Source organism: Erythranthe guttata, chromosome 12, assembly GCF_056151865.1.
Source record: "Erythranthe guttata isolate IM_541 chromosome 12, IM_541, whole genome shotgun sequence".
Taxonomy (NCBI): domain Eukaryota; kingdom Viridiplantae; phylum Streptophyta; class Magnoliopsida; order Lamiales; family Phrymaceae; genus Erythranthe; species Erythranthe guttata.
In genome coordinates, this window is record NC_142544.1 from 244,817 (window position 1) to 268,000 (window position 23,184).

General features: G+C 36.3%; 2 protein-coding genes and 1 non-coding gene across 5 annotated transcripts; all 3 read left to right on the plus strand.

The window, feature by feature from the left end:
* Positions 1-6,484: 6,484 nt before the first annotated feature.
* On the plus strand, positions 6,485-10,073 carry LOC105972884 (putative methyltransferase PMT24). The gene is made up of 8 exons (XM_012997864.2): positions 6,485-7,825; positions 7,916-8,065; positions 8,158-8,428; positions 8,526-8,636; positions 8,743-8,917; positions 9,022-9,294; positions 9,401-9,595; positions 9,684-10,073. The coding sequence occupies exons 1-8, from the start codon at positions 6,551-6,553 to the stop codon at positions 9,904-9,906; spliced, it is 2,673 nt and encodes an 890-aa protein (XP_012853318.2). The 5' UTR covers positions 6,485-6,550; the 3' UTR covers positions 9,907-10,073.
* A 1,218-nt stretch (positions 10,074-11,291) lies between these two features.
* TRNAG-GCC (transfer RNA glycine (anticodon GCC)) lies at positions 11,292-11,362 on the plus strand. The gene has a single exon. It is a non-coding gene; the product is annotated as a tRNA-Gly (tRNA).
* A 3,953-nt stretch (positions 11,363-15,315) lies between these two features.
* On the plus strand, positions 15,316-17,161 carry LOC105973107 (GATA transcription factor 5). 3 transcript variants are annotated; one of them, XM_012998122.2, is made up of 3 exons: positions 15,316-15,667; positions 15,800-16,142; positions 16,256-17,161. In XM_012998122.2, the coding sequence occupies exons 2-3, from the start codon at positions 15,807-15,809 to the stop codon at positions 16,892-16,894; spliced, it is 975 nt and encodes a 324-aa protein (XP_012853576.2). In that variant the 5' UTR covers positions 15,316-15,667; positions 15,800-15,806; the 3' UTR covers positions 16,895-17,161. The 3 variants fall into 3 exon arrangements, with proteins under 3 accessions (XP_012853576.2, XP_088682772.1, XP_012853575.2); XM_088826646.1 differs by having other exon boundaries at positions 15,410-15,662; XM_012998121.2 differs by having other exon boundaries at positions 15,534-15,658.
* Positions 17,162-23,184: the final 6,023 nt, after the last annotated feature.

The window sequence follows — 23,184 nt, forward strand, 5'->3', positions numbered from 1 at the left end:
AACACCTGTTTTTAAACGTCGGGACCATCGTCGGGTTGCGCTCCAACTCCACCATGTGCATGAGCATCATCCTCCTCGTCATCCTCCAAATAACAACAAACCACCGAGATTAAGTAATAAATGTGTGTAAGTGGTGAATTTTCGGTGGAATTTGGCCAAGAAAAAGAAAAAAATTTGAAAGAGTAGGATTAGGGTTCGAATAGGGGGAGAGAGAGGATTTGAAATTATGGAAATTGTTTTTTTTTTTTTTTTTTTTTTTTTTTTTTTTTTTTTTGATTCGCACGGCCGTGCGACATTTAGGTGAAAAATCCGCACGGCCGTGCCATTTCTCATAATTGGGCAGTAGCCACTTTAAATTTCGCACGGCCGTGCGAGATTTAGGTGTAAAATCCGCACGGCCTTGCCCTTTTCCAATTTTGGGCAGTAGCTGGGTCCGAAATCTCACACGGCCGTGTGAGATTCCTCCCTTTTTCTTGCACGGCCGTGTGAATAATTGCATTTAGGTCCCTGCAAAATAAAAACTTTCTATTAGTGCCCCTGAATTTTTTTTTTTTTTTTTTTTTTTTTTTTTTTTTTTTTTAATAAAATGACATAAAAGCAAATCTAAAAATTTAAAGTGACATAAAATAAATAAAAAAAAAAAACGAAAGCTCGGGTTGCCTCCCGAGAAGCGCTAAGTTTACAGTCTTCAGCCGGACTTTGTCTGCTTCTTTGTTCAAGCTAACGTGACCGAAGTCACTTGGCGATTGCATCCCCCTCCCCAATAATGCTCGTTTGGTTCGTTAGGTGGCCACATCCACCTTGTTCGTTGATCATTGTTATCATCCCAAGTCTTTTGACTGTCCCTCGGCAGAGTTGAAATTGAGCTCGCACAATAAACTTGCTCCGTCCGACTATCTTTTCCGCCACCATCTCCTGCACTTAAAGATCCTTTCCCATGGTCTAAGATCAAAACGTCAAAATCTTCATGATTTGTAAAATCCACAAGATCAATAGCATAACACTCATTATCATCACATGGATTTTTATTAGCGCTAAAAACGTTAAATTTGACCGTTTGATCATGCACTGTCATTGAAAGATCACCACTAGCACAATCAATTAGAGTTTTCGACGTGGCTAAAAACGGCCTTCCTAGAATAAGAGGTATCTCCCTATCTTCATCTATATCAAGTATAACGAAATCCACAGGGAAAATAAATTTATTCACTTTCACTAGCACGTTCTCTAAAATACCTTTTGGGTAAACTAAAGACCTATCGGCTAATTGAAGGGTTATAGCCGTTGGTTCAATCTCACCTAACCCAAGATTTTTGTAAATGGAATAAGGCATAAGATTAATGCTAGCACCTAAATCAATGAGTGACCTAAAATTTCTACCTCCAATAGTGCAAGGGATAGTGAACTTACCTGGATCGCCGAGTTTTTGTGGAAGGGGTCGTACAAGAATTTCACTGCATTGCTCCGTGAGTTGGATGATCTCATTCCCTTGCAATTTATTCCTCTTTGTCACGAGCTCCTTGAGGAATTTCACCCACTTTGGCATCTTTTGAATAGCTTCGATAAACGGAATATTGATGTGGATTTCCTTCAGCTTGTTCAAGAATCCTTGGTGCTCAGCATCGAGCTTCTTCTTTTGAAGCTTTTGAGGATATGGGACTTGAGGTACTCGTGAGATCACTGTGGGAGATGGCGGTTCCTTGCGAGTTGCTTCTTTTTCCTTAATCTCATTCGGCTTCTCGATTACCGTGTTTTGCTTCTCCTTTCGTGGGGCTTCCTCCAATTGTCTCCCGTTCCTTAAACTCACGGCGTTGCACTGCTCGACGTTGTTCTTCCGAGGATCTTCCGTGTTTGATGGCAGTGCTCCCGATGGCCTCGCTGTTAGTTGGGTTGCAAGTTGACCCATCTGTGTTTCTAAATTGCGGATGGAGGCTTGGGTGGTTGTCATAAACTGCGCCAAGATGTTTGCGAGATCTCCGCCTTGAGGTTGAGCTTGAGGCGAATTTTGGAATCCGGGCGCTGGTCGTGAATAATTAGGCGGTTGACCTTGAGGTGGTGCTTGCCTTGGTCCTTGCTGATTTCCTCCCCACCCAAAGTTGGGGTGATCCTTCCATCCGGGGTTGTACGTGTTGGAGTACGGGTTCCTCTGTTGTCGGTTGGTGTCATGCACATAACTCAGAGACTCCGTTTCTTCTACGCGCTGGTCGGGAACTTGGACTGCATGGACTTGCTGAGTTTGCAGAGCCGCTACTTGCTTCGATAGCTTCTCTAATTGGGCCGTGATTGCAGTGACCCCGTCTAACTCCAAAATTCCTCCCGTCTTGACTGCTCCGCTATTCGACCGGTCCGATGCCCTCATGTATTTGTTCCTAGCGATTCGTTCCAAGAGCTCGTATGCTTCGTCGTAGGTCAAACTCATGAACATACCTCCAGCTGCCGAATCAAGCACGGTTCTCGAGTTGTCTTGCAATCCATCGTAAAATATTTGCAATTGGCGCCACTCTTGAAGTCCGTGATTCGGGCACCTCCTTACTAGCTGCTTGAACCGCTCCCACGTCTCGAATAACGCTTCACCAGCTTCTTGTATGAAGTTTTGAATTTCTCGCCGGATTCTCTCAGTTTTTGTTGGGGAGTTGTATGTGTTCATGAAAAGTTGAGCTAGCTGGGCCCACGACGATATGGAGTGCGGTGCACGAGTTTGCAACCATTCTCGGGCTGCTCCTTGTAGGGAGTGCTTGAACAGGCGGAGTTGCAGTGCTTCGGGTGTTACTCCGTTCATCTTGTGCGAGTCACACGTCTCGAGGAAGTTGACCAAGTGAAGATGTGGATCTTCATGAGCCAATCCGGTGAACAAACCATTGTTTTGGAGCATTGTGAGGAGTCCCGCTCGAATCTCGAAATTGTTGGCTTCAATGGGGGGCTGCTGGATGCTTGATTGGAACCCATTGAGTGTCGGAACGGTGTACTCGTGCAAGGCTCGTTGACGCGGTGGTGGATTAATTAGCTGGCGTTGGTTTTGCTCGTTGACGATTTCTCTCGCCACATTAGGTGGTTGCCTTTGGTCACCTTCCCCACGATTATTCTCGTCTTCCATCGTTGCTGGAGTGTTTTGGGCTAACCGTTGATTTCTCCTGGCTTGCCTAAACGTTCGCTCAATTTCGGGATCAAGAGGTAGCAGGCTCGTGTCGTGTCCTCTTCGCATAAAAAGTACCTAAAACAAAATAAAATAAAAAAATAATTAAATAAATAAAATAAAAAAATTTGGCTGAAGTAAGAAAAATTGCTCAAATTTAATATTAGGATAAATAAATAATTTAGCCGTATTCCCCGGCAACGGCGCCAAAAACTCGTTGGGTGCTAAATACCAACACGCAAGTGTACGTATCGCAAACAAGTAGTAAAGTAGACTCGTGAGAGTCGGATGTCGATCCCACAGGGAAAACGTAAATTATTTAATCCTAAGTACCAAATCCTAACAATTGTGATTTTTATCCAGCCTACGCAAGGTTGTCAAATTAATTAACTAATAAAATTAAAATAATTAAGAAAACAAGTAATCACGAGAAAAATCAATAATAAACGGATCTAGGATTTTATCTTCCCCCTATGCGATAATTCTTCACCCAATTAATCTCCTATTATGCAAGTTACGATTCCCGATTATTAACCCAAGACACGAAATTATTCATAACCAGCTGTCGCTGCGCTATAAACCTATTATTCATAAAAGATTCACTATATGTCTATGCAAACCTAGTATAAATAAAGCATTAAATAGCAAGTCTCGCAAACGGCTACCTAAGGTATTATCTGTATGTCTACGATAATACATGCAATTAACACGCGCATTCGGTGAAAAACTACTCGAAGGCTCTTCTATCCCTGTTCTAATTATTAAAACGATCTGTCAATCAATTCTAACAATAACAAATAGCAACATAAGTTAGCTACGCTCATGCACTAAATACGATCAAGATAGAAGAAATAATCGAAGAATTAAACTTGCATAAAAGTAGAAAAATAGGTTCGAGTTACCACATAGGGTTCCAATAAAATCCTAGAATAAAAACTTAGCTACTCATGTTCGTAACGAAAAACATAATAAAAATACGAAAAATCATAAAAGCGATAAATAACAATAAAGGAGGGGAACTATGATGAAGATTCGTCAAGTCTTCGTCTTCGTTCTTGTGCTCCTTGATTGCGTGTCGAAAGATGAAAGCTAAAAAACTAAAAATAAAGATAGATGGTAAAAGATTAAAAGATGATCTCTAATTGTGTGCTTGTGGCCTTTAAATAGGGTGCAAAAATATAATAGGGCGGGTTTCCTTATGTAATTAAAATTCCTTCACTGCGCCCCTACGACTATCCGGACGGCCGTGCGAGATTATGCTTTAAAATCCGCACGGCCGCGCGGGCTTTAATTCTGCAGAAATCTGGTTTTTTCACTTTTGGCCCACTTTTTCTCTGAATTTGCAGTTTTCACCCCAAAAGTTGCCAATTCTTCAATTCGCACCTAAAATACAAATAATAACCAAATTAAGCACCAATTATCGTAAAAACACACCAAAAGCTCCAATTAAAAGGTATAATTAAGTGTATAAATATACACTTAACACACCCCCAAACTTGAACTTTTGCTTGTCCTCAAGTAAAATCAAATCAAGAACACAAACCATGACAATACATCTCATTACATAGGTCGATTGGTCAACTTCGTGTTTTCAGAACTTGCAATTATGATGACAATTCATAAGTATTCGCAAGCTTAACATTCAACGGCACTTAGTCACTCACCATTACCAAAAACCACAAATCATACAATTGCTTCAAGTATCCAATATTTGCAAGTTAAAGATAGAAAGAATTTGTACTTACATGCATATATTTGACTCCAAATACTCACCAAATTATTTTACTCAACTAATATTGAACAATAAGCTATTGGGATCATTGGGACTTTGTGGCTTTCAATTGTTAGGCTCTTTGGTCCGAGGTAGGTAATATGGGTATATGTGGCTAATTTTCTTGAATTGAGGTGATTACGCCAAAATTTGAAAGATAGGCGTTTGAAACAATGAATTCACCTCTAGGGACTTAAATAAACTCGATTCTCCAAAATTCACACGTCAACACTTTTGCCTTGAGGCAATGGATCGAGTTTTCAACACAACTCAATCAACTAGTCCTTATTTCTCCCTTCTAATCTATTCTTCTTCTTCTTTTTTTTTTTTTTTTTTTTTTCTTTTTCTTTTTTTTTTTTTTTTTTTTTTTTTTTTAATCGAAGGATTTAGATATATATATATATGAAGATGCACATATATATCTATCCTTTTTCTTTTTCTCTTTTTTTTTTTTTTTTTTATTTTTTTTTTTTATTTTTTTTTTTCGAAGAAGAAGAAAGATCTTATAAGAATTTCTCGACGGACCTCCAAGGGATGATTATTCAGAAATCTCCACTTTTCTACCTTCTACATATTGGCTAAAAGAAAGAACACCTTTTTTCTCCTCTACCTTCTACAATTATGATGAAATTTGTTGAATGATGTATCCTCTATTTTTTTTTTATTTTTTTAATAATCAAATATCGAAATATTAATACGTTAACAAAGGAAATTGTTTATAATTAAATAAACTGTAAAAAATAATGTTTATAAAATGCCTAATTGATGTATTGGGCCACCGGAAATGGGGCTTGTCGTGTTGGGTCATATAGCATATATGAATTATGATCAAGGCAAGCAAAAGAGAAAATGGGGCCTTGCTTGCATTTCTCCAAAGATTACTTCAAAATTAGGGGATTTTGATGTGGGTCCTACAATACAACCACCCCCCAAAAAAAAAATTTAAAAAAAAAAAAAGAAAAAATAAAAGGAAGGATGAGGGGGTTATTAGGGACAAAGAATTGATGGATACTCCAAAAGTTGACTAAATAAATAAATAGAGAGGGACCATACCATATTACAATATTACAATATTACGAAAAGCAGGCAGCGTGGTTTAATTTTAGGAGGGTCCCCACAGAAGACATGATTTATAAATCAGTCCGATCCTCACACTGGAGTTTGTGTAGAGAAATAATATGCATGGGTCATATGTAATTAGTAGTAAAGAGATTGCAAGTGATGAAAAAATAAAAATAAGCATGCAGGCAGGCAGTGGGCCATGCATTCCCAATATTCTAATTTACAACATAGATCGTAACAAATTTCAATATTATTTATGCAACTCGATCGATCGATCTCTATTCTCTATACTAAGAATTTGAATTTATTATTTAGAATTATAACAAATTTCCTAGTCCTACTCTTATGGATCTTGAGTCACTCTTTTCTTACAATTCCCAATTCTTCCTCCCTCCACAAATTCAACCTACCTACGTACGTACTAATAATCTCTCTCTCTCTCTCTCTCTCTCTCTCTCTCTCTCTCTCTCTCTCTCTCTCTCTCTCTCTCTCTCTCTCTCTCTCTCTCTCTCTCTCTCTCTCTCTCTCTCTCTCTCTCTCTCTCTCATGATTCTGAGTGTGAGTGTGTGTGAAATTAATTAAGTATGGCGACAGGGAAAGGACGAGGGATGAAAAGATCAACAACAGGAAGTTGTTATTCATCAACAACAACAACAACTATCATCTTCATTTCTTTATCCGCTTTATTTCTATGGCTTTTCACTACTACTAATAATTCCTCCTCCACCAATATTAATAACATCTCCTCCATCTCCCGCTCCGACGAAAACGACGACCAACCTTCAGCAACCACCATCGCCACCCATGATCTCCATCTTGAACCAGAACAAATCCTCCCCGTAGATCCCGTCAAATCCACCGACCACGACAACCAACAACCCACTCATGACAATATTATTCAAGTCAATCAAAACGACGACGACCCCAACGATGCATCATCATCATCATCATCTAATAATATTTCTGAAGACGACACGTCATCAACCACACAAGTACAAGTAGAACAAGAAGAAGAAAAGGTGACCCTGAATAATGAGCCGCAAGCAAAAGAGTCTTTGGAAGAAGAAGAGAAGCAGGCTGCGCTCGAAACACAAACATCAGAAGAAAGTACTGTCACCCACAAACAAGAAATCCAACAAACCAAACAAGACATTAATAATCATTTTCATGACGACGACCATGCTACTACTTCTTCTTCTTCTTCCGAAACTACCACCACCATCTCACATAATAATGACCATGAGATAATTACGGATGAAGACGGACAACAAAGACTCGAAGAACACCAAAAGCAAGAAGACGATCAATTCCAACAAATCCAACAAAAATGGCATCCCAAAAACGACCCCACCGGAGCAACAAGCCATGATCAAATCCAACACGACGAACAAGAACCCATCACCCTACATCATGAACAAATTATCAATCACGATGATGATGATGATCAGGTGAAAAAGACGACGAATAGTAATAATAATAATCATAATCATAATAATAATCAGGCTTCTTCGAAAGATGATCAGACGAAGAACAAGAAGAAGTCGTCGACTCAAGCAGACGACGAGTCCACGGTGTCGTCTGAAAAGGAAAGAAGAAATAACGGTGGTGGATCGAACAAAGATGAAGAAGACAAAAGTAGTAGTAGCGAAGATTATGGTTACAAATGGCAGATGTGTAATACAAGTGCAGGTGCAGATTATATACCATGTTTGGATAACGAAAAAGTTATATCACAAATACATACAAGAAAGCACCACGAGCATCGCGAGCGCCATTGCCCTGAGGACCCTCCAACTTGCTTGGTCCCACTTCCTAACGGTTACAAAAGACGTATCGACTGGCCTCAAAGTAGAGACAAGGTATGTATGTATATGTGTGTTATATATACATCTTTAAATATTAGCTTGATTATTGTTACAATGGTATATGTTGTTGTGCATGGCATGCAGATATGGTACCATAACGTACCACATACATTGCTAGCAGAAGTTAAGGGGCATCAAAATTGGGTTAAGGTTGTCGGAGAGTTCCTCACTTTCCCAGGTGGTGGCACTCAGTTTATTCATGGAGCATTACATTACATCGACTTTATTCAAGAGGTATTATTATAGTTATTCATATGATCTTATATAAACTTTTATGTACAAATTAAAACAAAACAAAAAAACATGAATAAATTATGTTTTTGTAGGCAGTGCCAGATATTGCATGGGGAAAACACAGTAGAGTAGTATTGGATGTGGGGTGTGGGGTGGCAAGCTTAGGGGGTTATCTCTTCGAGAGAGACGTTCTTACAATGTCGTTCGCTCCTAAAGACGAGCACGAAGCACAAGTACAGTTTGCCCTGGAGAGGGGCATTCCTGCAATTTCCGCTGTTATGGGCTCTCAGAGACTACCCTTTCCTAGTAGAGTTTTCGACGTGGTGCATTGCGCCCGATGCAGAGTACCGTGGCATGCCGATGGTTCATTTATTTATTTATTTATTCTCTCTCTATATTTTTGTTTTCAATAAATGTTGTTAAATAATTGTAATTGACTATTTACAATTTTATGATAAAGGTGGTGCTCTACTATTGGAGTTGAATAGGGTACTAAGGCCGGGAGGCTACTTTGTCTGGTCAGCAACTCCGGTTTATCAAAAACTTGAAGAAGATGTACAGATATGGAGAGGTTTATATAATTAATTAAGCCCATATATCTTGAATTTCTTTTTTTCTTTTCCTTAGTATATTCATAAACATCTTAATTAAGTTTACTTTGTTTAATTTCCTGGTAGAAATGTCTAATCTAACGGTGGCAATGTGTTGGGAGCTAATCACAATCAAGAAGGATAAGCTGAACTCAGTAGGTGTTGCTATTTATCGAAAACCGGATTCAAACGATTGTTACGAGCAAAGAAAGCGTAACTCTCCTCCAATGTGTAAATTAGCCGATGATCCTAATGCTGCATGGTAAATTAAAACAAAAACAAAAAAATATCAGATTCTTTACATAATATTTTTCTCAAAAAAAAAACATGAAAATAGAATGATTATTAATGATAATTTGTTTTCAGGTATGTGCCATTGCAGTCATGCATGCACAAGACGCCGGTTGGAGAAAACGAGAGAGGGTCACAGTGGCCGGAAGAGTGGCCGGAGAGAATCGAAACACCGCCATACTGGCTGAACAATTCTGAGATGGGAATTCATGGAAAACCATCTCCAGATGACTTTACTTCAGATTATCAACACTGGAAAAAGGTTGTCCAAAAATCTTACATGGATGGTCTCGGAATCAACTGGTCCAATGTCAGAAATGTCATGGATATGAAAGCAGTCTATGGAGGGTAATTAATTCATTAATTAATTGCACACACACACACTTCAAAATTTGCATTAAATGAAAAAATTGTCTGCATGCATGCATGCATGCATGAATATTATTATATGCAGATTTGCTGCAGCATTAAAGGAGATGAAAGTATGGGTAATGAACGTGGTGAACATAGATTCTCCGGACACACTTCCCATAATATACGAAAGAGGTCTTTTCGGTATATACCACGATTGGTGCGAATCGTTCAGCACTTATCCTAGGACGTACGATCTTCTGCATGCAGATCATCTCTTCTCCGGACTCAAAAAGAGGTACATATATACAATTCATATATACATATTCCAAAATATATATGTGATTGAATGAATAATATATATATATATATATATATAATTGTAGGTGTAAAGTGGTGACGGTGGTGGCGGAGGTGGACAGAATAGTTAGGCCGGGAGGGAAATTGATAGTGAGAGATGATTCGAAAACAATAGGAGAAATAGACAAGATGTTGAAATCATTACAATGGAAGGTGTCTATGAACTTGTCTGAAAATGAACAACATGTCGTACTCACTGCTCACAAATCCCAAACATGGCGCCCCGATTCATATGCACCTCCATCTTGAATCTTTCATCATGCATATTCATATACATTTTCGAAATATGGAGTAGCTAGGCTAGATTCCATTTTTCTGTTTTGCAGTTATATGATTTCTTCGTTGTTACAGTTACGTTGTTCAGATTAATTCATGTTTTGTTTAATATATAATTAATTGCTATTTCTCCGATCCAAGATTCATCTGCCCATTATTATTTTGTGAGGGTGCAGTACTGAATTTGGTGCCAACATGCATATGGTGTGGCCAGAAAAAAAAAAAAGAGGACGATAATTGTAACTACTTTTAAACAAGAATAAGAAAAGTTTGTTTTTTTGTAATTAAACCAGTTTTGTTCATGACATTATTCATAAATTTGAAAAAAATTATGATTTATCGTCTTATGTAACACTTGCACGTCTTCAACACAGTCTACTAGCAATTTGTAATTTGAGCAAGGTGGAACCGCAAACCGCTGTCAACTCCTAGTTCGAGAGTCTATATATCGAACTACATATAAATATTTGTGATTAAACAACATCAAATATAATGAGAAAAATGCATTTCATTTGAAAAATTTGCCATCAAAATTTAATCAAGTTTCAGAAGCAAAAACTCTCATGGATGATAAAGTACGTATTAATTAATGTTTAGGAGTAAAAACTAATATTCACCTATATATATCAAGTAAAAATATTACTGCTTGGAATATACACCAATCGTACAACAAAATGATGACAAACATTTACCGCAGTTACTTGGACACATATATAGTACACTGTATTGTTTCTGATATAAGAATCTTTCTGTCAAAATATCTAGTGCCTCTAAATTAGGGGTGTAAACGAGCCGAGCTCACGAGCCGAGCTCACGAGCCGAGCTCACGAGCCGAGCTCGCCTCTTTTGGCTGGCTCGAGCTCGAGCTCGAGTTTATTTTGTCGAGCTTCTCTTTTTTTGGCTCGAGCTCGAGCTCGTGTCAATTTTGTCGAGCTCGAGCTCGAGCCCATTGTCTTTTTTTTTTTTTTAAATATTTTTTTAATTATTATTTTATTATTAAAAATTATTTAAAAAAAATAAAAAATAAAAACTAAATTGAAATTATATATATTTTTAATATTTGTATTTATTTCTATAATATTTTACATTATTATACATTATTTAAATAAAAATAACATATAAAAAATAAAAAAAATAAAAAAATAATAATAAATCCGGCTCGCGAGCTCATGAACAACTGAAAACCGGCTCGAGCTCGAAAATCTCGAGTCCGAATTCGAGCTTTTTACGAGCCGGCTCTTCGAGCTCACGAGTCGGCTCGGCTCGTTTACACCCCTACTCTAAATTAGATTATCTAGGTTCTGACCAACCCTACTATACGTAACTACTATATAATTTGTATATTAACCAAACATCTAGCACCAGTGGTCTAGTGGTAGAATAGTACCCTGCCACGGTACAGACCCGGGTTCGATTCCCGGCTGGTGCAGAATTTTTTTTTTTAATCCGAACCTACTAAAATGCAATTTAATGCTCTTTAAAAAATTACTCCACAAAAAATAAAAGGTAGCAACTGTACATCTTGATTTGAATTTTGAACCGGACTGGCTCCATTTAGTTGCCGGGTCTGGCCCACATGCGGATATGGAGCACCGACAATGAAAACCAAGGGCGGCAACCATTCTTGCTAACTTCAACACATTTAAAATTCAAAATTTTGTTTTATTTTATCAACAAATCAAATTTCCTATATATAAACAAATGAAATTCAAATTCTTTTTTCTATTTTGTCGGAGACTTAAAAATGTCAAAAGAATAATCCAGTAGGAGGGCGACACGTAGCTGGCAATGAAAACGACCTTGAGCCGGCGGTTCTTTTTTCTTAACGTTATTTTCCCTTTGGTGAAAAGATAAAAGAAAACACCCTCGTCACCTTTTTGGAATCTTAACTACATTATTACACTTTAAATACTGTATTTTCTTTCTTTATCAAATAATAAAATACTTTTTTTTTTTATTACTGTACTTCTTAAATTATATCAACAATACAAAATTGAGTAATTAATTAATGATTTGAATTTTTAAAAATATTTGGTTGTGTCATGATAGATATTGCTAAAATTTTAGGCCAATTGGGGCCCAGCTGCCAATATGAAGGGACGTGGTTAACAGTTTCATAAATCATAATAGTCAAATGCATATATACCAAAAAAATAATCGTACAACTATTTGCATCTGAACATGTACTTTTAATATTATTATTAAATTTTGTGATACATTATGTGTACTTAATATGGTTTCTATTTCTTGTTTTATTTGCAAATTATTGCATGAGAGTAAGAGTGAATGTTTACCTATTAAACTTATATAGTTTACTAAAGATTCCTTAAAAAAAGAAAAAGAATATTACTGAAAGTTATAATAATTAACATTTCTTACATTGATTTCGACTTTTGAAGGCACTTGAGATTGATTCATTGACATAAAAACACAAGTCAGATTTGTTATTTCTTGTTGTAACTTGTAATTCTATAATATTATTCCATTTGTAACTAAAGACTAATCCTTAAATGTTTTCTTTCTCATAATTAGTAAAGAGATGGATTAGAAACATATATACAAGCCCATCTGATACACACACGGCTATGGTTCGAGAATTATTATAACTTCATGGTTCGGAAACACTGGTTTCGGAATCGAGATATATATATACTGGATCATAACTAGTTCGGAGAATTGGTGGTTCTGGGCCTGTTCATTAACCTCCGATTTCGACGATGCCCAATATAATTTACGTTTAATTTTTCAAATTGGAGCATACCTATCAAAATAGCTAGAAATATAAGAACATTTAAACGAGAGATAAAATAATATATATAATAATTAAAAAAAAATAAAGGAAGTTGAAAAGAGGGCATGCATGAATAGTTATTGTCAAATTATTATCAGAGAGGACTAAATACTAACTTAGGGAACAACGTGGTGGTGAAGAATCATTTCAGTTCGTGACAAAAAAACAAAATAAAAAGAAAATAAAAAGAAGAAGAAGAAAAGCTGTTTAGAATATATATAGGTTGAGACATCATTTAATTTAATTTGTTTTGGTCTGCATATACATACATTATTTTTTATTCCGAGGGATGCCCAATATCAATCCCATCCAACATGATAAATTAAACACCACTACATTATTAATCCAGTTTCTAGGATTAGACCTCACATTCTAATTGCACCTCAACTAACGACAGCTGTTTAAATGATGCCTATACTAAATCAGGATCGCTTCTTTAATTATTGAAATTATTTAATCAAGAATTTTGTAATTCAGTTTTAAATGTGTCATAAGCATTCATTTAAATATAAAGTTACAGTACATATTCGTGTTGGTATTATTATAGATGGATGATATGATTAATATTAAGGGGTAATATGCTAGAGGTCCCTAATTGAAAACATAATTAGATACGAAATACATCATTAATATTTTTCTATGAACTAAATCCTTTTTAGAAAAATAAATATGAGTCACATCCTCAATTTTTCTTTTATCCATAATTTACCCTTAACCTAAATCCATAAATTCTAAAGTCACGTTTCTCTTAGATTTATTTTTCTTTTTTTCTTCTTCTCTCTCTCTCTCTCTCCCAATCTCGTTCCCTCTCTGTCTCTCGCATCTCGCTCCCTCTCTCTCTCGCAACAATCTTTCTCTCTCCCTCTCAATCTTTATCTCACTATTTTTCGATATCGCTATCTCTCTCTGTCTCTTTCGTTCTCCACCACTCCAATCCACTATTGAGAGGGGCGGTGGTTATGGCGGTGGAGACGGCAGCAATAAACGGATGCTTGTAGAGGCAAGGAGACGACGGCTATGGTGGTTTAAGGTCAGATCTATGGTGGAAGGCGCGACGACGGTGTTGGGCATGGATGATGGCGTGATGGCGGCGCTCGGTGATGGTGGTGGTGGTGGATGGTGGTGGTGGAGGAGCGGATCTAGGGTTTGATGGGGAAAATTTAAAAAAAATCGATTTGGATATCTATGGGTGTCTATGGGTCTGGCGGCTAGAGTTTGTAGGAGGAGTTAGGGTTTCAAGATGTCTTAGGGTTTCAGGAAGTCTATGGGTGACTACGGATTACCACAGTTTCCTATGGATTTCTGAAGATGTCTACGACCGAAAAAATTAAAAAAAAATCATAATTTTCAGTTTATGTAGAGAAGAAGGGGAAAAAAATAGATTTTTATATATTGATAAAATACGGAAAAAAAAAAAAAAAAGTGTTCCACGTAAAAATTAAAAAAAATGCTAGATGCAAACTTAAAAATGTTAAATAATACCATAGTTCATCATAGTATATTTACAATTTGGTGTAATTTCGAATTTGTGAGTGGAGGGGCATTTTTGGAATAAATTTAATAAAGGATATGAAGCAAATTTTTGTTAGACTTGTCATTTAGTTCTAATAAGGGTTGTCACCAGGAACTCATATCTTAAGACCCCTAATATTAATATAGGTATTACTAATTTAATTTGCACATTATATTTCACTGGGTATAAACTATAAACATATAAAGATTTACAATTTGATTAGATTATTTACAAACATAAAATAGGTTCATCGTCTTCATAATTCAGATAAGGTTGAAAATTAAGTGCGCAAATTGTGGTGGAAGAAACCTAATTATGTTTGAATTATTCACATAATTAATGGGGATCTAAGGTAGGCAGTACAATACCACTGAGGCTAATTAATCAAATAATCAAATTAGGAAGGAAAAATACAATTATTAACATAATAATGAAAGTTAATTTGGCATCAACTTTCTAGCTGTCACACTCCCACACAGGTAATCCCATTCGGATTATTCAGACCATAAAGAGGAAAGTTAAAAAAGTAAAAATAAATAAATAATTATTTTATTTATCCATAATGAAAGAAAGAAGAAGAAGAAATCTAGAGAATTTTTCATTGGGCAAAGTTAAAAAAAAAAAAAACAAAAAAAAGCAAGAGCGGGAAAAAAGCACGAGTTTGATGAACTACCTTTAAAGAGTGACGATTAATGCGGTAGGTTTAAATTAGTCACAAATTAAATCACCCTCTTTCTTGTTCACATATCTAATACTATTTTCCTTTTCTTGCTTTCAATAACTATTTCTTTTCTTTCACTTTTTTTTTTTTTATTATCAACCAAAAGAAATAAATCATATTGCAGAGTCTTTTAGTAATACATTCATGGGTTTACGTCTCTCGTGTAATTTAAAGGATTATCTCGATGCACGTATGATTTTCTTGAGATTAAAAAATGAGATTAAGAAAATGAAGACACTAGAAATCGAAAATGCAATATTTAACGAATATAAGATAATATTTGTAATATAAAAGATGAAATTACACAATAAAATTCAAGATTATAAGCACACACACAAAATATTACGAGAATAGGTAATCCCAAAATGTGTAAAAAAATGTCAGAAGATAGTAGAGGTATAAATAACACAAAGAAGAAGAAAAACAAAATGTATTATATTTAATGATATAATAGTAATTAAAAAAGAAAGAATAAATAAGTATTAGTTATTAGGTGAGTTAGAGAAGCATTAATCCATGAAAGCACGCACCCAATCAAACTCCCTCACTCTTGTGTGTGTCATTGAATGCTTTACCGAACGAAGTGAGCAAGAGCAACAAACCCTCTTCTCCTTTTCTCTTCACATATTTCAACCTTACCCTTACCTTCTTTTTCCCACTCCTCTTTTTCTCTTCTTCTCTATCACCTCCTCCACTTCAGGTAGGTCAGGTGCTCCTCCTTTTTTTTTTTTTTTTTTTTTAATTTCCTTAATTCTTGATTTTTTTTTTTTTTTTGTGAAAAAAGATTCAATTTTTATGCATAAATTTGCTAATTTGCATGTGGGTTTTTGTTTGTTTTTAGGGAATTAATGGAATGCGTGCAAGGAGCTTTGGTAGGCGGGTTTGAGCCTGAGACTGTTCTCAAGACTGCGGCGTTTATGGAGGACTTTTTGGGCTCTAACGGCGGTCCTAACGCCGTTTCCGGCGATGACTTGTTCGTTGACGAACTCCTCGACTTCTCCAATGACTTCTCCGAAGAAGAAGAAATAGAAGAAGACGAAAAGCCCCTGCAACCGGAGGAATTCGAACATGACAAGAACAAATTTTGCCCTGTTTCTCAACAAATGCAAACCCCGCCGGAAAAAAGTGGTCTTTCTGCAAACGACGATTTTGATTCTCTCCCTGAAACTGAATTACCCCTTCCGGTAAATCCCCTCTTTTATTTCTTTCTCCAAATTACTCTGTGAAAAGAAGCGTTTTTGTTTTGGTGAACGGTGGAAAATAGGATTAACTGAAAAAAGATTACATTTTTACACAGGCCGAGGGGTTGGAGAGTTTGGAATGGCTATCCCATTTCGTGGAGGATTCGTTTTCCGATTATTCCCTCACCGGAAAATTGCCTCCGAACCCGGCGTCGAAGCGGCCCGAAACCGTTACGGCAGCCCAGGAACAACCCTGTTTCACAACTCCGGTTCAAACAAAAGCCCGAACGAAGAGGGCCCGAACAGGGGTCCGCGTGTGGCCGGTTTTGTCGCCTTCGTTCACCGAATCCTCCACCTCATCCTCATCTTCATCCTCCACCACTTCCCTTTCGCCCCAGTACGCCTGGACCGGTGAGTCCTTCCTGGGGTACCCGCCGCCGGTGAAGAAGCAGAAAAAGAAAAGGGCAGACTCCGGCGCCGCCGTACCGGCCCAGCCGAGGAGGTGCAGCCACTGCGGCGTAACGAAGACGCCACAGTGGCGGGCCGGGCCGCTCGGGTCGAAGACGCTTTGTAACGCTTGTGGGGTGAGGTTCAAGTCGGGTCGGCTCCTACCCGAATACCGACCCGCGTGCAGCCCGACTTTCTCGACCGAGATGCACTCGAACAACCACCGGAAAGTATTGGAGATGAGGCGCAAAAAGGAGTCGGAAACTGAAGCCCCCGCCGGAGTGGGCCCACCGGTTCAGAGTTTTTGAAGGTATCATCAATTTTAGGAGAAAGGTAGGAGAATAGAGAAACCGAAAGAAAAGTGGTAGGAAAAGAAGAACCGGAGTGATTTAGTCCGGTCCGGTTGAGGTTCCGGTTGAATTAGTGTACATTGTTATTATTATTATTATTATTATCGAGGAGGGAGGCATGTGGTGGTGAGGTAGGTTACCTAGGCTGATTAATTAGGAGAGACTTTAATGTTTTATTTATTGTAATTCGAATTAAAATTTCAAATATTTGAATCATTTCCTCTTCTTCTCTAGTATTGTATTTTCATTTCGCAATCAATAGAATAAATAATGCAAAATAAATAAAAAAATTAATAAAAAGTGGGGGTTGGGTTGGGTTGGGGGAGAAGCCGTTGAAAAGCGAAAAGGTAATGAGGTAATAAGGTGCACGCCACAAGCTAACAACAACAAACCCCCTCCCTACCCCCCTCACATGTCATATTATGGGTTGGGTCAAAAAATGTGCATGGCGTGAAGTTTAAGCATTTTTTGCATTTTCTTCTTTTTCCTCTTTTTTTCTACTTATTATTAATTTCAATTTCTATCATTTTCTTGTGTGAAGTTAGACAAGGCTAATAATAATGGCAACTTTTATTTTTTCTTCTTACAAAATAACCCCATAAATCTAGCTCTCGTGCAATAATAGGCAAATCAGATCATACATGTAATATTGAGTGTCAGAAATTAATAGTAATTTTAAAGATTCAATTTTTTGGATTAATAGTAATATTTAGCTAGGACTCAATGATCATAGGATAGAAGCATGTATGATATGATGTCTCCCCTCATGGAGTGTCTTTAATCAGTCTGTTTTTTTTTTTTTTTTTTTTTGGGGTGGGGGGCATATCGAAAAATTGGTGTGAATTAAAATCAAGGATTTGGTGATGTGGACCCTCATCGGTTGTTTGTTGGACAATAGGACGTACATTTTTCTGCAGGGAATCAAATGTAATTTAATTTATTTTCGATGTTACCAATATCTATTTCAAGAATATATAATTTCTTTTAATTTTATTTTTTTCCCTTTAGCGTTTGTTTCCTTTTGTCAGTGAGGGAGGGTCAGAAGACTTTCTGTGGTACAAAAGAAAAGACAAACAAAGACACTCTATCAAACTAGTGAAATACATTACATTAATAGACTGTTTTCTAGGCATGTAATTAATTGCCCAGCCTAATTACTCTTACTTGCTTAATTATTTATTTGCCCCTTTTACAACTTTCATTTTATTAGTTCAACTCTTTCAAATACCCTTTTACTTGTGCAATCTTACAGAACAACAACAACAAAAAAGAAACACTGGCAGGCATGGTTGATTATAAAATGGAGGGATTGCCAAATGTCACAGGGATTATTATTCTTTGACCAGAAAGATTATTTAGTTAGTGTGTTTATAAATTAATTATTAATATCCTAACAATGATTAATGTGTTTGAAGTCAAAAAAGTTCAAATGTTGTTGAATTAAAAAAGAGTGATACTGATATGATTGCCGCTCCATCCACGTGCTTTGCACCCCCGCCCCGATATACGTACGTACATCCGAAATAAAACAAATATATATTAGTTATTAATAATATAATATTCCCAAACCTTTAACCTAATCCTTATTAATTACACACAAGCACACAATTATATCCAAGTGTAAACACAGTATTAAATTAAGTGTTCCGAGATTTTTTCATTTATATGAAGAGTTAGTGGAGGTTTGACAATTTAGAGATATCGCTTACAACTTGAATATTAGTCGTTTTATGGACCAACTAAATTCTACTTGATATTTAATATAATTTATACCATAATTTCTAATTAATACTTCACTAATGCAGGACTAGTGGACAACTAACTTTTACTTATATTTACTCTATCCGCATCAAAATATTTGTTTGTTACTTGCGTATTTGATAAATTAATAGATACGGATGAATATTTACGTGTCTGTGACTATTCATCAAAAGATTCAAAAATATGAATTAAACCGTAACTTAATATTTAAACGTTTATCTATCTTGTTTATAATGCGTTCAAGCTCAAAATAATACAAAAATGGAGTGATACACCTAACTAGGTTTGGGTGGGCCCCCCGAGTACCCCTCTAAAGGCCTACTTGGATCTCCATGTTTAATTTGCATTGTTGCCGGTTTGTACATTAATTTGGGCTTATGTTATTATTATGAACCGATTTGAATTTGATTTGTGTGTCTTTAAATTTGGGCTGATTAGTATAGATTGAAATTAATTGTGCTTAATTAAGATTCTTTGTAGTCCCAAGCTAGGCCGGCACTATGATATGTCCATAGTTTAATTTTTTGGTCAACTCAAAACTTTGATGAAAAGAGTATACGTTTGTTTGAAAGGAAAAAAAAAAAAAAATTAATTTTCTGGTGTGCTTCCGTAAAGATTTGGAATTGAGAATGTAAAAGAAATATTCTAAAGAATTAATTTTGACAGAAAATAAATCGAAAAGATTTAAATTCTTAATAGGGGCAATACATAAGCATATGCATGTAATGCACTATATATTAATTAAGCACGACAAACAACCAATATTATATAGGATGAAATATAGAAATAGGGAAAAGGAAATTTGTGAATTGATGACATGTAATGAAATCGTACAACTTAGAATATTGTACGACCAAACACAAACCCACGCAAAATAGATTAATTGTTTATTCCTTATCATTAAGGTTTCAGTAAATATGAAAAAAAGAACTCAGCCGTCACGTAAATGCATGCAAAAATATGAAACTTTGGTCCTTTTCTACGGCGGAGGATGACCACTGCATCCCGAACCCCAACAACCGCCTTGGCTACCACCACTACCACCACCTCCTCCTCCTCCCCCACCCCATCCCCATCCTCCACCTTGGCCGCCACCTCCACCACCACCACCTCCACCACCTCCGCCCCCACCGCCTCCTCCACCACCCCATCCATGGCCACCTCCTCCTCCTCCACCACCACCACCACCACCACCACCACCTCCACTACCTCCTCCTCCACCGCCGCCTCCCCCTCCACTCCCACCTCCACCTCCGCCTCCTCCACTTCCCTTACCACCTTTTCCCGAGTTATTTCCTCCCTCATGTCTCCTCTTATGGCCTTTCTTTCCCCTTTTATCATGGCCACTCCCACCACCACCACCATTTCCACTTCCATTTCCCATGTCAGGCGGCTTGCTGCTGCCAACCACCTCTCCATCAGCCAAAGTGGTGGCATTCATTCTGTGTGCATGGGCGCCGCCATTTGCATCAAATCCATGCATGAGCTTCCTCATCGATATTTCACGTTTCAGCTCATCAACTCCGGCGCCGGCGCCGGCACTTTGATTATCCCTGCCACCAAGGATCCCATAAATCAAGTAAGGGCTCAACACAATTGAGACAAATAGAAAAACTCCAAAACCCATTTCTAATTTCTTTTTGTTAAGTGTGTTAAAACAAAGCAGCAGTAGTTGAGAAATGAGCTGAGACAAACACAGAATTAATTGCAGTATATATATATATAAAGATACTATTTAAAAAAAAAATGCTTTATGGTCTGAAATGGATCGATAGAGAGGGCCACTGACGGTTAGAAAGATTGGATTAAAGGCTGCAAAAAGGGGTCGGAGACAGACGGAGATCTCTCTCTCTCTCTCTCTCTCTCTCTCTCTCTCTCTCTCTCTCTATATATATATATATATATATATATATATATATATATATATATATATATATATATATATATACATAATTCCCTTTGATCTACGTACTTATTTTGTCCCCACTCATCTTGTCCTTGATTAACGCATGCCTCTTGTCTGCTCATCACTCACTCAAGAAGTTGACAAGCATATTTTAGGATTCATAAATATTTTTGTTTTTTTGTTTTTTGTTTTTGGTAATTGCATTTGAGTTAGAGTATATCTTCAACAGGTCAGCTTGCTTAATTGTTCCACCGATTAAAAATTATAGATAACTTTAACGACCTCGACTCAAATTAAAATAGATAGAGTTTAACGCAGGTTCTCCTACTCAATCAATGTGTGATTTTGAACCATTGATCTACACATAATAAGACATACATTTATGTATATGTATTTCTGCATATATAGTTATTTATGGAGATCTATGATTCAAAACCACTCGATGTGTTACAACGCAGTTATAGCATCAATGGATTATTTAGTATATAGATATATGATGGGATCGATGTAATAGTAGATAGTGGGAGAGGGGTGGGTTATAATTCCTTGGCAAATAATAATAGAGTTAGGAGCACAACTGGTAATAAGTAGCCATGTGAAATTGTAATGGGGTGTTTTTGGTCCACTATATATGTATATATATATGTTATTATTGAGTAGTGTGTTAAATTCAACAAATTTGGAGATGGAACAAAAACCAAAGCATAAATATATTATAGTGGTTGCATTTGCATTATTAGGTATAGTATTAGTAGTGTTGTGCACTCTCGTGACTCATAATTTTATTACTAGTATGCGTAGTGCATTCCAGGTAACTTCTATATATATATATATATATATATATATATATATATATATATATATATATATATATATATATATATATATATATATATATATATATATATATATATATATATATATGCAATCTTTCCCACTACATATAATTGTATCTATACAAAAATACACACAACAACATGCATGACTAATTGACTATAGAATAGTAATAATTCTTCCACCCAAACATGTCATGTGAGGGGTTTTCCTTTCCCCTTTCTTGAAGCAATTCCAAACAAATTAAAATCTTCTTCAGGAATGCAATTACGTCTACACTTCATCACCATCACCATCACCATATTTATATATATAGTATGCAATGTAAGTAGCTACTGAAATATGTGTGTTGTGCAAATGTTCCATGATTAAAATTATTTTGAAACAAGATGATCATAAGATGTATGTATCTCTTTGCTTGTAAATTTCAGATTGTGGTGCAACTGAAACTGCATTTTTGCACAAAACGAGTACAAACTAAAGAACGGTTCACAGAATCAAAAAATATTCTGTTGAATTTGATACCGTATACGTGTAAGAATTGAGATGATGGTTAGAATTACCCAAACAAGAGGGATTTTATCGTAATCTGAATGTATTTCAGGGATGGCCGTAATTAACCTTTTCTCATTTTGTAGAAATAATACTTTTGGGCTAACAATTTTCAAAAAGTTTTAACTATAGCCCAAATAATGATTATAATGGGCTACGGGAAATAAGGACCAATAATACATTTTGGGCTATACGTTTAGCCCAATCATCACTAAATAAGGCCATTTTGCTAATAAAATAAATTATGTACGTTGGTTTACAAATTTAGCACTAAATTCGTCAAAGAAGTAATATTATAATTTATACTCATTAAATTGGATATCAAAATATAAAAATCTACTAAAAAATGCAATCTTTGCTTAATATACTATCCAGAAAAAAAAAAGGGTAAATTACACCCACACCCCTGAGGTATACTTAAATAACTTTAAGGTCCCTGTGGTATCGATAATTACACTCACCCCCTTGAGATGTAGTTATAAACTCCAATGGTATAATGCATTGGATACGTTATTACGATAGAGTTCTAACGAACTATTGGTTTCAGGAAGTGGTGAAGACAACAAAGAGTTATGGGTGATTTAAAAAGTATTGGGGGAGCCATGTCACCACATAACTCCCCATAACTCTATGTTATTTCCACAACTAGCTAAAAGTAATAGTCCATTAGAACCCTATCGGAATAATGTATCCAATGCATTATCCCGTTAGAGTTTTTAACTACCTTTCAGGGGGTGAGTGTAATTATCGATACCACAGGGACCTTACAGTTATTTAAGCATACCTAAGGGGTGTGGGTGTAATTTACCCCAAAAAAAAGGGGTAATGGCAAATAGGCCCATGACAAGGGCACTTAATTAAAAGAGGGACATCCAACTTTTTTGTCTTTCAAATAAATCCACCCCATTCAAACTTATTTGCAAATAAGGAAAATCCTTTTATATATACCAAAATTACCCCAAATTCATTGAAACCCAATTCAACTCCAATTTCATGATTTACACCCCAATTTAGCCAAATTTCATCAATTAACCAATTTTAACCCTAATTTTTAATTTTGACCCCAATTTTAACCCTAATTCTTATCAATTCCACCCATTATGCTCTAACTTCCTTAATATTACACATTGACACCGGATTTTAACAAATATATTACATTAACCCCCAATTTTTTTTTTTCAGAAAATATTTTTTT